At 60.4% G+C, this 14,456-nt stretch overlaps 1 protein-coding gene across 5 annotated transcripts in view; it reads left to right on the top strand.

Moving 5' to 3' along the window:
* Positions 1-14,456, top strand: part of PRDM16 (PR/SET domain 16) — a 375,795-nt gene that overhangs the window by 338,385 nt on the left and 22,954 nt on the right. For 3 of the 5 annotated variants that reach the window (XM_016952775.4, XM_016952769.4, XM_016952780.4), the window contains exons 6-10: positions 1,909-2,116; positions 3,852-3,999; positions 4,612-4,765; positions 10,689-12,105; positions 13,866-13,953. In XM_016952775.4, the coding sequence (XP_016808264.3) occupies positions 1,909-2,116; positions 3,852-3,999; positions 4,612-4,765; positions 10,689-12,105; positions 13,866-13,953 (2,015 nt within the window). The remainder of the gene's footprint in view (positions 1-1,908; positions 2,117-3,851; positions 4,000-4,611; positions 4,766-10,688; positions 12,106-13,865; positions 13,954-14,456) is intronic. The other 2 variants (XM_016952782.4, XM_016952776.4) reach the window with 1 other exon arrangement.

The following is a 14,456-nucleotide window of genomic DNA, read 5'->3' as shown; positions in this document are numbered from 1 at the left end:
GTCAGCCAGATACTTACCTCTGTCCAAAGACGGCACCAAAAATCACATCTGGCAAGCTGGCATCTGTACCTTGGTTGGCAAGGGGTGGGTGGGTGGGTCCACCCAGTATGCCTGCTGTGGTCTCTTGGAGCCAGCACCCTGCTGGAATCCCCACCTTGGGCACCTGAGGCTCAGGGAGCCAGGCTCTGAGGACCCGCCAGGGGTGCTGGGGTGGCCCAGGCCAAATAGCAGCATCTCTACCCTTAGGCTCAGGGAAGCTTCCAGTCAGCAAGGAGGTGCCACTTCTGGTAACCCCTGCACTGCCCAGACTGCAAAGCAGCCCACCCTTTCCTTAGGACTCTAAAAGGCCTATGACCGTGGTGGTCTCTCTGACATAGGGAGGGGACGGGAAGTGACATCCCTCTTCCATCTGCCCCCATCCCCCCGTCTCCTCGGCAATCCTTAGGTTCAGGCCTTTGAGTCAACGTTCAGACCAAGCTCATGAAGACTCTGCTCAATGCTGGGCACTGGGTCAGTCCTCGTGCACGTGCATACACACCCAAACACACATTCCCACAAGCACCCAAATGCACACACACAAATTGCATGCATACACACATCACATGCACACAAACACAAACATGCACGTTAGCATACACACATTCATATACAAGCATGTGTACACATATTCATTGTGTACAATGGCCTGCACAACTACACAGCCATTGGCGCACACACACACAAACCAACACACAATGTGCGCGTTCACACACATGTTCACATGCACATGTGTGCACATCAAACACATATGCACACACAACACAGCCACCCATGCGCACGAACATATGTGTATAATATGCACGTATGCATACATAACACAAATGCACACACAAGCAGACAGAAACACATGTGCATTCACACATGCAAAGTATGCACCCACATGAACACAGATGCACACATGCCTCAACACAAAGGCATACACAAACCACACGTGCAAGTATGAAAACACGCCAGTGCACACAAATATTCACACATGTAGGTGCATGCAGAAACATGCATCCTCACACACGTGCACAGGAGTACCCATGCAGGCCCACACAAACATGGGTGTAAGTGCATAGACATGCACACACAGTCACACAAAAATGCACAGACATGGATGCAGATATGCTGAGATATTCACACTTAGGTGTGCGTACACAGCTGCCTGCTCATGCCCAAGATGCCCCCGTGCACTCACACACTGGTGCACACACCATTGTTCAATTCATTTGGGAAAGAGCTCAGTGCCAGCGTTCTTTCCAGAGCCGGGGGGATGAGGCATCTTGTTGGGGGGGGCCTCGCGTCTTAGGTGGAAGGCTGCTGCCCAGCTGCTACAGGCAGGGGAGGCAGGGACGGGCCCAGAGCCCCCCCACCAGGATGACAGCTCCAGGCTGATTGTTTGGCTTGGCAAGGCAGTCAGGATGCTGCCTCGTAAACTTAATAATAGCTGCCCCCCTTTTAATTTGTTTGACCTTGACGACAATAATTTATTATATGCACTGCAGCTCTGTCATCGTTTTTCTCCTGATTCATAAACAAAGCACTTGGCCCGGCTTCCTCCTCCACTCCCGAGCGGGGCCTTCTCCAGCCCACGGTGGCTGCCTGAGGCACAGGCAGGGCTGGGTGTCGCCCGGGGCTCCCTCTGAGGCACAGATTGGGGGGTCCTTTGGTCCTGCCCAGGGCTGGGCCCTGGGGACTCCACATGCCTGTTTCCAGGGCAGGCTGGTGGGCCCCAAGTTGAAGGCTGGAAGGAAGCAGTGCAGGACTGGCCAGCCTGGGTGCAGGCCCTGAGGCACCGTGGTGAGGGGGCCAGGTCTCCAGAGTCCCCTGATAGCCCTGGGCTGGGTCTCCAGCTCACTCACCACCGCCTCGTTCTCTCTCTTGCAGAGGAGCCCACGTTCCGCTGTGACGAGTGTGACGAACTCTTCCAGTCCAAGCTGGACCTGCGGCGCCATAAGAAGTACACGTGTGGCTCAGTGGGGGCTGCGCTCTACGAGGGCCTGGCTGAGGAGCTCAAGCCCGAGGGCCTTGGCGGTGGCAGCGGCCAAGCCCACGAGTGCAAGGACTGCGAGCGCATGTTCCCCAACAAGTACAGGTGCCACGCCCTCCGAGTCTTCCTCCCCTTCCCGTGCCCTCCTCTGAGTCTTCCTCCCCTTCCCGTGCCCTCCTCTGAGTCTTCCTCCCCTCCCTTCCCCCGCCTCGCTCCCCAACAGGTGTAGACAAAGGGCCCCCTGGTGGGACACACCCTGGGGATACGTGCCCCTTTTGGGACACTGGCGCTGTGGGCAGAGCAGGTGCAGGATCCCGTGGCCAGAGCCGCAGGTGTCCCCTGGCTCCGACCGCAAATGTCCTGGCCTCAGAAAGCCACCTCCTAGGCTCGTGGCCCTGCCTGCCAGGGCTGCGCTGTGGGGAGAAACTAAAAAGGAGAAAAACTCAGGCCAGAGCCCAGACCTGCAGCCGCTAAGCCCAAGGCTACTTCTGTAATAAGGTCCCAGACCGGGACGGGGGTGGCAGCCCCCACCACCAAGGGATTCATGGTGGCCCCACCCTCTGGACACACGAGCAGCTCCTTCTCAGATGGTAGGCAAGAGCCGGAAGGGGTCACCCCTATCCCCAAGGCACCAGCCCTGCTCCCCACCAGGTGGCAGCGGCCTGTCCCAGGAGGGGCTTCAGAGACATGAGCGGGCCCACGCTGGCCCTCCCCTGCCCTGAGACCAGGCAGGAGCCAGCATCTGGGGCCTGGGCGGCCTTGGGGACCTGTGACCCCCGGGAAAGGCAAGATTCCTGGTCTCCGTGGGGAGTGAAACCAGGACATTCAGTCCAGTGCTGTAGGGAGCTATGGAGACTTTTCCAACCTGGGCCCCTCCTCCTGCCTTTGAGGATTTCCTCCAGGACAGCCTCGCAAAGTCAGAGCAAAGCCCATCAGGCCACTAACCGGCTATGTGATTGCTGGGGATTACCGCCCATCCCCGCACCGCTCCCTGGGGACGGCAAACCCTCCACCCGGAACAGATGACTGAGAAAATAAACGTTTGGGCAAATCCCAACTGCGGCCCTTCCCGGTAAACGCCGCTCAAGAGGGTCCGTGTTTTCTTTACATAAACACATAAATCACAATTAACAACAGGGGAAAAGATAGTCTCCTGATGCTCGGGAACCAGGCGTTTCTGATCTGAATGGATGGCTGGGCCCCGTAATTAACGAGCCGTGATATATCACTGCTTTGCTCATGAAGATTAACGGTCATCCCTGGGACAAGGGAAGCCGGGGGTCCCCCAAGAGCAGGGAATTAGAGCGACTCCTTCATCCAAGTGCAGCGGCCCCTCCGAGCAGCTGTGCTCGGGCCCCCTCGGTGTCACCTGGAGACCCCCGAGTGACTCCCGACCTGCCTCCTCGGTGTGTGCCCAGCACTCAGAGGGGCATCCTTGGGTTTGGGGGACTTGCCCCACTCCTGGGTTCATGCCAGTGTTGAACCCCTTTTTTCTTAGGCCCAAGCTTAGCTGCAAGGCCAGGACCAGCTTGAGAGGCACCCAGGGAGTGTGGGCCGGGGTCCGGCACTGCCTCCAGCCGCCCTGGGGGTGGTCTTGGGTGAGGGATGGAACCATCCAGGTGCCGGCTTCCTCATCTGCTAGGGGAAGGCCGCCTCTGCCCCTCACAGCCCGGCCATGGCAGAGGGGAGGTGGGCAGGGAGACACCAGCACGTGCTCTGATCCCTCGGCAGCGTGGTGGGGGCTCCGAAGGGGCACTGGGAACAAGCTGTATGGTTGGGGTCCCCTCCCCGGCAGAGGGCAGGTAGTCGGGCCCCGCAGTGAGCCTCGTCCTCTGCACAGCCTGGAGCAGCACATGGTCATCCACACGGAGGAGCGCGAGTACAAATGCGACCAGTGTCCCAAGGCCTTCAACTGGAAGTCCAACCTCATCCGCCACCAGATGTCCCACGACAGCGGCAAACGCTTCGAATGTGAAAACTGCGTGAAGGTAAGCTGCGGGGCGGCCCCGTCTCAGCCCCGGTGCGGCAGGAGGCTGCAGACGGGCGCCCGCTCCCATGCTCCCCACACCCCCTGGTCCAAATGTAGATGGAGTGCGGCAGCGTGGGTAGGAGGCCCCTGCGGTGGCTCGGGCCCTTCCGTGTGACTAGGAAGGAAAGGAAGTCTCAGGGAAGACCGTGTCCCCCAGGTCAGAAGGATCAGGGCCGAGACCAGAACCTAGGCCCCTTCCCGAGCGCGGCTCCTGTCCTCCCGCCAGTGTGGAAGGAAGAGGCTAGCGGGGCTGAGCCGAGCCTCCACCCGGAGCCCGCCAGGGTCTCTGCACCACAGCTGAAAATGCTTTCTGCAGCCCTGTCTCACGCAGCCTCAGTTCAGGAATTGTTCTTGAGGAAAGCAGCCGGGGAGGCTCTGCGGCTCACTTAAGGCCCTGCAGCGGGTCCTTGCTACACAGAGACCCGTCCCGGCCTGCTTGGTGCAGACTGCAACGTGGTGGCAAGAGAGACAGGCAGGGCCCTGCCCCCCACAGCCGGTTGGTCCGCCAGCCAGAACCAGGCCAAGGCGGGTGTCCAGGCAGGGCACGCGCCAACGGCATCCGTCTCCCCAGGTGTTCACGGACCCCAGCAACCTTCAGCGGCACATCCGCTCGCAGCACGTGGGCGCTCGGGCCCACGCCTGCCCCGACTGCGGGAAGACCTTCGCCACGTCCTCCGGCCTCAAGCAGCACAAGCATATCCACAGCACGGTGAAGCCTTTCATATGTGAGTGGTCGCCCAGCCTGGCCGCCTGCCCTCCGGGTGCGCGGATGCCATGGCGGTCGGGCCGAGGTGGGCCATCCCCCAAGGTCTCCCCCGATCCGAGGGACCCCAGTTTGTTCATAAAGCAATCATGGCAGGTTCTGACATCTCTGCCGCGTGCAGCCTGGTCCCCGGCAGGCACCCTCTGAGTTTGTCCCTCACTGCTCCCCTTCCCCATCCCGTCCTCCTCCACGGCTCCCCTTGCTTCACCTCACAGGGGCTGGAGGGGGGCAGTGGGTGATGGGAGGGACCAGGGTCCTGCAGAAGGAGCTGGACCCTCCCTCCCTGTTGCTACTCCCGTCCCCCGAACTCACTCCCCACCTGTGCCGAGCTCCAGAAGGGCGTGCTTCTGTGCCGCCCTGCACGTGACAGTCTCAGCAGACACCCACTGGGATTGTCAGGGCGGTGTCTCTAGGGGGCCCTGTCTGTGCCCAGTGCTGTTGCAGTGCGGGGGCCAGCCCTAAATAAAAGACCAGCTGTCTTTAGGAGGCTCGCACACCAATGGGAGGAGACAGGCAAGCCAGACAAGCAAGGTGGCAGGCACAGCTCTGGGTGCAGCGGTGTGGGGTTACAGCCTCACAGGGGGCCAGGCTGGCAGCCTGGTGTGGGAGCTGAGACTGCCTGTTCGATGAGAGGCGTTCCAGCAAAGACTCAAGGAGAGTGAGCCCTGGGCACCTGTGGAGGAGGCTCAGGAGGGAGCTGTGAGCATAGAGGCCCAGAGGCCGGGGTTTGTTTAAGGAGTGAGTGAGCGGAGTGAGAAGAAAGGGCCAGGTGGTGGCTCACACCTGTAATCCCAACACTTTGGGCGACCCAGGCAGGAAGATCACCTGAGGCCAGGAGTTCAAGACCAGCCTGAGCAACGTAGCAAGACCCCATTTCTACCAAAAAAAAAAAAAATTTTTTTTTTAATTAGCCAACCACGGTAGTGTGTGCCTGTGGTCCCAGCTACTCAGGGGGCTAAGGGCGAGAGGATGTCCTGAGCCCAGGAATTCGAGGCTGCAGTAAGCCAAGATCACACCACTGCACTCCAGCCTGGGCAACAGAGCAAGACTCTGTAAAGAAATAAAAATAAATAAGAGAAAGGTAAGAGGTCACCAGGGCCGGGTCCAAGGGGCCTTGTGGGCCAGTGCAGGGACTATGACCCTGATTCTCAGTGAAGTCAGAGGCCCCTGAAGGGTCCTGTCTGCTGGGCCTTGTGCCGAGTCATCGCTTCCCACGCATTCTTACACGGCATCCTCACGAAAGCCTGAGAGTGGGGCCCTTCTGTCTCCAGTTGTCATAGGAGGAAAGGGAGGCTACAAGATGTTGAGTGACCGTGGGCTCAAGGCCAGGCTGTGGAGCCCAAATTTTAGCTTCAGGGGCCTGGCTCCTGGCCCCCGGCTGGGTGATTTGAACCTTCCAGGCTCCGTTGCATCAGCCTGGGGAGGCGGGGTGCTGGGAGCTTGGGAACCTGGACTCAGGTGTTCTTGCTGATGTGGGACCACTCAGGCACTGACCACTTGCACAAGAGGTGATGTCCGCCAGCCAGCCGGGCCCCTGTCAGCACCTGGGCTGTGCCCATCCCACCCACCTCCCAAGCCCCAGCGTCCAGCCGTCCTGCTAGGGGTGACTCCGCCCCCAGCCTAACCTGGGCCACATGCCCCCACCAACTGAGGAACCAAAGGGAGATGGAGCTCTGCCTGCTGGCCGTTCCACAAGTACTGTTTTCCCATTTGCTGACCACCGATCTCCCAGGAGGAGCATGTGTGCAGTGTGCCCAGCTCCGGCACCCCGATACGCAGTACCCCTTTCCTCTGGGAGAAGCCAGCACGGTGCGAGCTGGGCAGGAGTCAGGGGCTGGGGCGGGGGGTGACTGCTCCCAGATGCAGGTCGAGTGACTCCAGTGAGAGCAGCACCAGTTGGTGCCTCAGATGACAACGTGGAGTTCTATAGCAAGCTCAGGAGCAAGAAAAGTGGACCTAGGTTTAAACTTCGTTGCCTCTCTGGGCTTGCAGACGAGCGTTCTAAAGTCCCGTTGCATCGCTTTAATGACGTGCATTCCAGGAGCTGCAGCACCCTGGGCAGCTGGAGCCCACTGTTCCCACCACACTGCAGGCTGCTCCCCATCCCTCGTGGATGGAGTGAGGACAGGGAAACTCAACTGGCCCTGCCCTGCCTCGGCAGCTATTGCGCTTCTTGTACACACTCTCGGCTCACCTTTGTGCCTTGGCTTTTGGCTAAGGGGATAAAGCTTAAAGGAAAACCCCAGACGTGGGCAGATCGGGTTTATGAAGATTCTCATTCCCTTAGAAATTAGATCAGACACAAGCAACGCAGCCCTGGTATCCCCCAGGCCACTGCACAGTGTCCTTTGGTGCAACTGCAGAAGGGGGTCTTCAGGCTTGGACAGGAGGATTTGCAAACAAGTGAGGGAGTCCAAATAGTGTGGCCCTTTTCAGGAATGGTTGCTTGCAGGAGAGGTCACAGCTGTGCAGGCGCTCATGGCCAGACTCCGTGTCCACCTGCTGGGTGACACACCCATGGCACAGGCAGATGAAAGCCCTAAGCCCCCACCTCACTGGCCACACAGACGGAGGGGGTGTCATTCCTGGTGGTGTCTTTCCCACCAAGGTGCTCACCTGTGCACTGGGGTGTGTACAAACGTGTGTGTGCATGGGTGTAAGAGAAGGGGTGGGTAGAGCGAGAGGAGAGGAGAACAGGAGAGAGAGGAAGTACAATATCTGGGAATGAGGTGGACAGGCTCCCACTGGGCACTTTGCAGAAAGAGCCTTTGCTTTAATAAGTACGCACGTGTGTGTGAGAGTGAGTGTGGGTGCGTGCACCAGTGCGTGTGTGTGTGAGAGCATGTGTGTGGACGCATGAGCTGGTGCATGTGTCGGTGCGTGTGAGAGCGTGTGTGTGTGTGAGCTGGTGTGTGTGTGTGTGAGAGTGCATGAGTGTGGGTGCATGAGCTGGTGCGTGTGTTGGTGTGTGTGAGTGTGAGCACGTGAGCCGGTGCGTGTGTTGGCGTGTGTGAGGGCGCGTGAGTGCGGGCGTGTGAGCCGGTGCATGTGTTGGCACGTGTGAGAGCACGTGATGGTGGGCACGTGAGCTGGTGCATGTGTTGGCGTGCATGAGAGTGTGTGAGTGTGGGCGCGTGAGCCGGTGCGTGTGTTGGCGCACATGAGAGCATGTGAATGTGGGTGCATGAGCTGGTGCATGTGTTGGCGCACGTGAGAGTGCATGAGTGTGGGCGCATGAGCCGGTGCGTGTGTGTGTGAGAGCGTGTGGACGCGAGCTGGTACATGTGTTGGCGCACGTGAGAGCACGAGGGTGGGCACATGAGCTGGTGCGTGTGTGTGTGAGAGCGCCTGAGGGTGGGCGTGTGAGCCAGTGCTTGTGTCAGCACGCATGAGAGTGTGTGAGGGGCGTGTGAGCCGGTGCATGTGTTGGCACGTGTGAGAGCATGTGAGGGTTGGCGTGTGAGCCGGGGCGTGTGTCAGCGTGTGTGAGAGTGAGTGTGGCATGTGAACCGGTGCGTGTGTCGGCGCACGTGACAGCGTGTGAGTGTGGGCGCGTTTGTGAGTGTGAGTGTGGGCGTGTGAGTTGATGCATGTGAGTGTGGGCACGTGTTTGTGAGTGTGTGAGTGTGGGCGCGTGAGTTGGTGCGTGTGTGTGTGAGAGTGTGGGCGCGTGAGTTGGTGCGTGTGGGTGTGAGAGTGTGTGAGTGGGGCACAGCCAGGGTGTGCTTGTTTGGCCGGCAGGGCTGAGTGCCTCCCCGAGGGCCAGGTAGGTGACCGAGGGGTATTTACAGACCCTCCCTGTGGAGGGTCACCTGTCCATCAGCAGCCCTCCAGAGAGGGCAGATTTGATGAAACGAGACAAAGTTCTTCTCCCCTCAGCCTTGAAAACGCCCCGCCAGGCTGGACGAGCAGGAAGGTAGAGCGGTTAATATAAATAGATATCGTGATGAAAGAACACGATCATCTTAGGGGAAAAGCTCCCAGCTGGAGTCGAAGGAGATCAGGCAGCCAACGATTTCTGGTGAGCAAGAAGCTTGCTGAAATCATTGTTTCCACCACGCCGTGTTTAGGAAGCAAATTGTCCTACAGAGAGAGACACTCGCCAGGGTGTGTGCGTGTGGTGTGCGTATCTGTGGTGTGTGTGTGCGTGCGTGTGTCTGGTGTATGTGTGCATGTGTGTGGTGTATGTGCATGTGTGTGGTTTGTGTGGTGTGTGTAGTGTGGGTGTGAGTGTATGTGTGGTGTGTGGTTGTGTGTGGTGTGTGTGTGGTGTGGGTGTGGTGTATGTGTGCATGTGTGTGGTTTTGTGTGGGTGTGGGTGTGTGTGGTGGTGTGTATGTGTGTGGTTGTGTGCATGTGTGTGGTCGGTGGTTGTGGGTGTGGTGTGTGTGTGTATGTGCGTGTGTGTGGTGTGGGTGTGTGTGCGTGTGGGGGGCTGTGGTGTGTTTGCATGGGGGTGTGGGGGGGTGTGCATGTGTGTGTGCTGTGTGTGCATGTGTGTGGTTGTGTGTGTATGAATGTGGTGTGTGGTTGTGTGTGTGCATGTGAATATGGTGTTTGGTTGTGTGTGTGCGTGTGTATGAATGTGTGTGGTTGTGTGTGTGCATGTGTGTGGTGTGTGTGCATGTGTATGAATGTGGTGTGGTTGTGTGTGCTGTGTGTGTGCATGTGTAGATGTGTGTGTGTTCCTCCCTTTTTTCTTAGAAAAACAAGAGGCAAAAGACAAGCTGGTGATTCGCTGACACCCATTCACAGGCCTTTAGGAAAATGGCCGGAACCCCCAGGCCGCTGGGTCCTGGAGTCTAGCTGGGCCGGCACTGCCCTCTCCTGTTGAGAGAAGATGCTGGCACTCGCCAGCCAGAGCCGGGCACTGCTGCTTCCATCCCAGTCTGAGGAGGTTCCCAGTAGTAGGATTTTCACTTTTCTCAAGCAGGGAATAGTCCCTCTGCATAGGGCTCCTGCCCGGGGTGACCTCCTCTCCATGTCCACCTCCAGCCATCTCCAAAGGGTGGTTGAGTACTGCCAGGAGCCCCAAAGCCTGGGATCCCCGAGTTGGGGCCTCCTGAGAACCTCAGGAACTGTCTGTGTCAACCCAGAGGCTGCCTTCTCCGGGGTGCAGGCAGCAGGATCTGGTGCGGACAGGGGAGGTGGGAGGACAGTAGGAACACTGTGAACTTCCAGAGAGCAGGAGGCACAGTCTGCGTGGTCAGCATCCTGCCCCCACCCCTGCTAGAACAGCTGCAGAAGTGAAGATGGAGGCAGGGCGGGCCCTGAGCCAGCTTGCCCTGAATCCACTGATGGAGTGGCAGACACCATCACATGCATTCGCTTTCCCCATGCCCCGCCCTGGAGAGCAGGTTCACCTTCCCCAGGGACTTCTGAAAATCTTGGCTCCTAAACTAGCAACACCGTGGGGTAGGAGGGTGGCAACAGCGGTGGCAAGCCCATTCTCCAGCAAAGAAGGTGGAGGCACAGCAGGAGCTGTACCAACCGGCCCCCGGATCTGTGCTGGTCACTGGAGGCCAGCCTTGGGGGGGGCGCATGCACACACACATATGTTTCCACATGCTCATGTGTGCACACGTGTGCACACTCAGACACGCACGCTTGCAGAATACACACACGCCTGCCCCCACACACACACGGACACTTGCGCGCACAGACACACATGCACCTGCCTGTGTATTTGTGTGTACGCACACACGCATGCACGCACAGTACACACATATACACCCATGCCCACGCACATGCACCCAGACAGACTGCTTCCAGCCCCAGCCTCGCCCCTCCGGCGGCTGGCTTTCCCGGTAATTTCATGTGGCGTTTTCAGCAGGGTTTCCCGGTCATTTCATGCGGGTTTGTCTTGGCTTCTGCTGGTGTTTTAGGTGAGGTCTGCCACAAGTCCTACACGCAGTTCTCGAACCTGTGCCGGCACAAGCGGATGCACGCCGACTGCCGCACGCAGATCAAGTGCAAGGACTGCGGCCAGATGTTCAGCACCACCTCCTCCCTCAACAAGCACCGGCGCTTCTGCGAGGGCAAGAACCATTACACGCCGGGCGGCATCTTTGCCCCGGGCCTGCCCTTGACCCCCAGCCCCATGATGGACAAGGCAAAACCCTCCCCTGGCCTCAATCACGCCAGCCTGGGCTTCAACGAGTACTTCCCCTCCAGGCCGCACCCGGGGAGCCTGCCCTTCTCCACGGCGCCTCCCACGTTCCCCGCACTCACCCCCGGCTTCCCGGGCATCTTCCCTCCATCCTTGTACCCCCGGCCGCCTCTGCTACCTCCCACACCGCTGCTCAAGAGCCCCCTGAACCACACCCAGGACGCCAAGCTCCCCAGTCCCCTGGGGAACCCAGCCCTACCCCTGGTCTCCGCCGTCAGCAACAGCAGCCAGGGCACGACGGCAGCTGCAGGGCCCGAGGAGAAGTTTGAGAGCCGCCTGGAGGACTCCTGTGTGGAGAAGCTGAAGACCAGGAGCAGCGACATGTCGGACGGCAGTGACTTTGAGGACGTCAACACCACTACGGGGACCGACCTGGACACGACCACGGGGACGGGCTCGGACCTGGACAGCGACGTGGACAGCGACCCTGACAAGGACAAGGGCAAGGGCAAGTCCGCCGAGGGCCAGCCCGAGTTTGGGGGCGGCTTGGCGCCCCCGGGGGCCCCGAACAGCATGGCCGAGGTGCCCGTCTTCTATTCCCAGCACTCATTCTTCCCGCCACCCGACGAGCAGCTGCTGACTGCAACGGGCGCCGCCGGGGACTCCATCAAGGCCATCGCATCCATTGCCGAGAAGTACTTTGGCCCCGGCTTCATGGGGATGCAGGAGAAGAAGCTGGGCTCGCTCCCCTACCACTCGGCGTTCCCCTTCCAGTTCCTGCCCAACTTCCCCCACTCCCTCTACCCCTTCACGGACCGAGCCCTCGCCCACAACCTGCTGGTCAAGGCCGAGCCAAAGTCACCCCGGGACGCCCTCAAGGTGGGCGGCCCCAGTGCCGAGTGCCCCTTTGATCTCACCACCAAGCCCAAAGACGTGAAGCCCATCCTGCCCATGCCCAAGGGCCCCTCGGCCCCCGCATCCGGCGAGGAGCAGCCGCTGGACCTGAGCATCGGCAGCCGGGCCCGCGCCAGCCAAAACGGCGGCGGGCGGGAGCCCCGCAAGAACCACGTCTACGGGGAACGCAAGCTGGGCGCCGGCGAGGGGCTGCCCCAGGTGTGCCCAGCGCGGATGCCCCAGCAGCCCCCGCTCCACTACGCCAAGCCCTCGCCCTTCTTCATGGACCCCATCTACAGGTATTCAGCGCCCCAGCCTCACTGGCTCTCCCTGGGGCGGGGCCGCGGCGGTGCTGGGCGGGCTCAGTGCATGGTGGTGTCTCTTTCAAGCTCCTCCAAGGTCGTCCCCCGGCCTTTGCTGACTTCAGGAAGATGCCCCTGTTCTTGGGGGGATCTGCACCCCTCAGGAGGGATGCCTGGCTTGGCTGCTCCTAAGCTAGGTGCCTGGCCCGGGCCGTGTTTGGGAGGCCAGGACGGGTGCTCCCGGACACGTGCAGTTTGCTTGCTCCGATGACCACTCAGACATCACACTGTTGGCCTCGAGCGCCTCCTATCCCCAGTAACCCCCACCCCCCACCCCAACCCCCACCCTTCCCCACCCCTCTCTCCAGCTGTCGTCTCTGGTCTAGCTCTCCCCAGCCCCTACCTGCAGAAGTCAGAGGGGCCTGGGCTGAGTGCTTCCTGTCCCTCCTGGTGCGCTCCTGCCCCTGGAGCCACAGCGGCAGGGGGAATGGGGAGGGGGTGTCTTTCTGGGGGCCCCGGGGGAATCAGAGAAGGAGCCAGTGGTCCTTGGAGGGGAGGAGGAGGCGAGTGATGAAGCAAGCATTGGAGGGTTTTCTAGGCACCAGTGCCCTGTGTCTCTGATGCCTCTCTTGGGGAGAGGCGAGTTTAATGCCACTCCCTAATTTCTGGACAGGTTTGCCCCTCCCTAGAATGCAGGTGGGTTGGAAGAGCAGGGCTAGGCTTGGGGAGGGGGACCTACCCCCACCAGCACCTGTCCCTGTGCTCCCCGCTTCGCCATGCAAGGAGACAGGCAGGAGACCCTGAGCAAGTCCTGTCCTAATAAAGCAAAAGCGGCCAGTCATAGACATGCTGGGGGTGCTGTGTCTTGCAACGGGGTGGCAGGTTTACCAAAGCGCTCTCAGTGATGGGAAAGAGGCTCCCAAATCTTACCCTCACTATGGGGACCCAGGCAGACAGAGAAGAGCAGGCCGCCTTCAAGAGCCACCAGGCCAAAGGAGGGTCAGTGGATAGCCCTGCCCACGGCCTCTGTTTACCACAGGAGGTTTGCATTGTGATTCAGTGAGCAGGCTTGTCACCGGCATCTGGGGAAGGTTCTGGAACTGTACTCTCCAGCAGCCCTGGAGGGTGTTTAGACAGGGCCCTGTCTGGGTGCTGCAGGAAGCCCCTGGTGACCTCCCCAGGACAGAAACCTGCTGGCCACTCACGTTCATCAGCACACACGGGCAGCACACCCCGTGCCAGGGGCCGGGTCAGAGAAGGAGCGGAGGAGGCCTTGAGCCTCTGGTGTGAGCCACGCTGTGCTGTGAGCAGGTCCAGGGACCCCCTTCAGAGTGGTCCCCACTCATGCAGGGCTGACCGGCCAGTTAAGCCGGGGTGCACGGGGCCTTCAGAGAAGACTCCAACCGCCTGCACTTAGCACCCATGACCTGCAGGGGGGCTGGCAGCCAGGGGTCTTTGAAGGCCCTCGAGGGGACCTTGGAGGCATGGGAGGTGTGAGGGAACCACTGAGGGAGAGTGTTCAGGGGCAGGTGGTGACAGGGAGGGTCCGTCTAGGGGTGCAGGTGGGCTGGGCTCCCGACATCCCCAAGGCCCACAGAGGAGTCTGGTGAGCGTTGGGGCAGCCACGGCGAGGCCCACACCATGGCCTTGTGACTGGCCAGGTATATGGTCAGGCGGGGTGGGCGGCTCTGTGGAGCGGGTGGCTTGGCGGGGCGGGCGGCTCGGTGGGGTACGTAACCCTCTGTGCTGTTGTCCAGCAGGGTAGAAAAGCGGAAGGTCACGGACCCCGTGGGAGCCCTGAAGGAGAAGTACCTGCGGCCGTCCCCGCTGCTCTTCCACCCCCAGGTACATCCTCAGTGCAGGTCAGGGCGCCCTGTAACCCACACGCCAGTGGCCCCACCGCCCGGCTGCCGAGGCTCAGTGGCCAGGCTGGAGCCTAAGTCCCCGTCCAGGCCATACCACGCACAGACGCCCTCAAAGGCAGAGGAGGATTCTCTCCCTGTGGCCCCTCAGGTCACTGTAGGCTGGAGAGATTGAGGACCGAGAGTGATCCTCACAGGGCCACCCCAGGGACCTCTCTGACCCCTGGCTCTGGGCTCCAGGAGAGAGAAGGAGCTTCACTGGAGTCGTGGGCAGAGCCTGGAGGAGCGAGGGCAGGGATTGTGAGTGAGGGGAGCAGCCTCAGGTGGCAGCCCAGGACCCAGCGTGGGCGCTCTCTCTGGGGTGCACAGGACCTGCGTATGTTCAAATGGACCGGAAGAGAGGAGGGACCTGAGCATGCAGAGAGGGGCATGGAGCCAGGCCCCAGGGAGGTGGTGGGCAGGGGGTCTGGAAAGAGACCCAGAGAG

This window comes from Pan troglodytes, chromosome 1 (assembly GCF_028858775.2).
Source record: "Pan troglodytes isolate AG18354 chromosome 1, NHGRI_mPanTro3-v2.0_pri, whole genome shotgun sequence".
Lineage (NCBI taxonomy): Eukaryota > Metazoa > Chordata > Mammalia > Primates > Hominidae > Pan > Pan troglodytes.
This window is presented reverse-complemented; position numbering and strand designations above follow the sequence as displayed.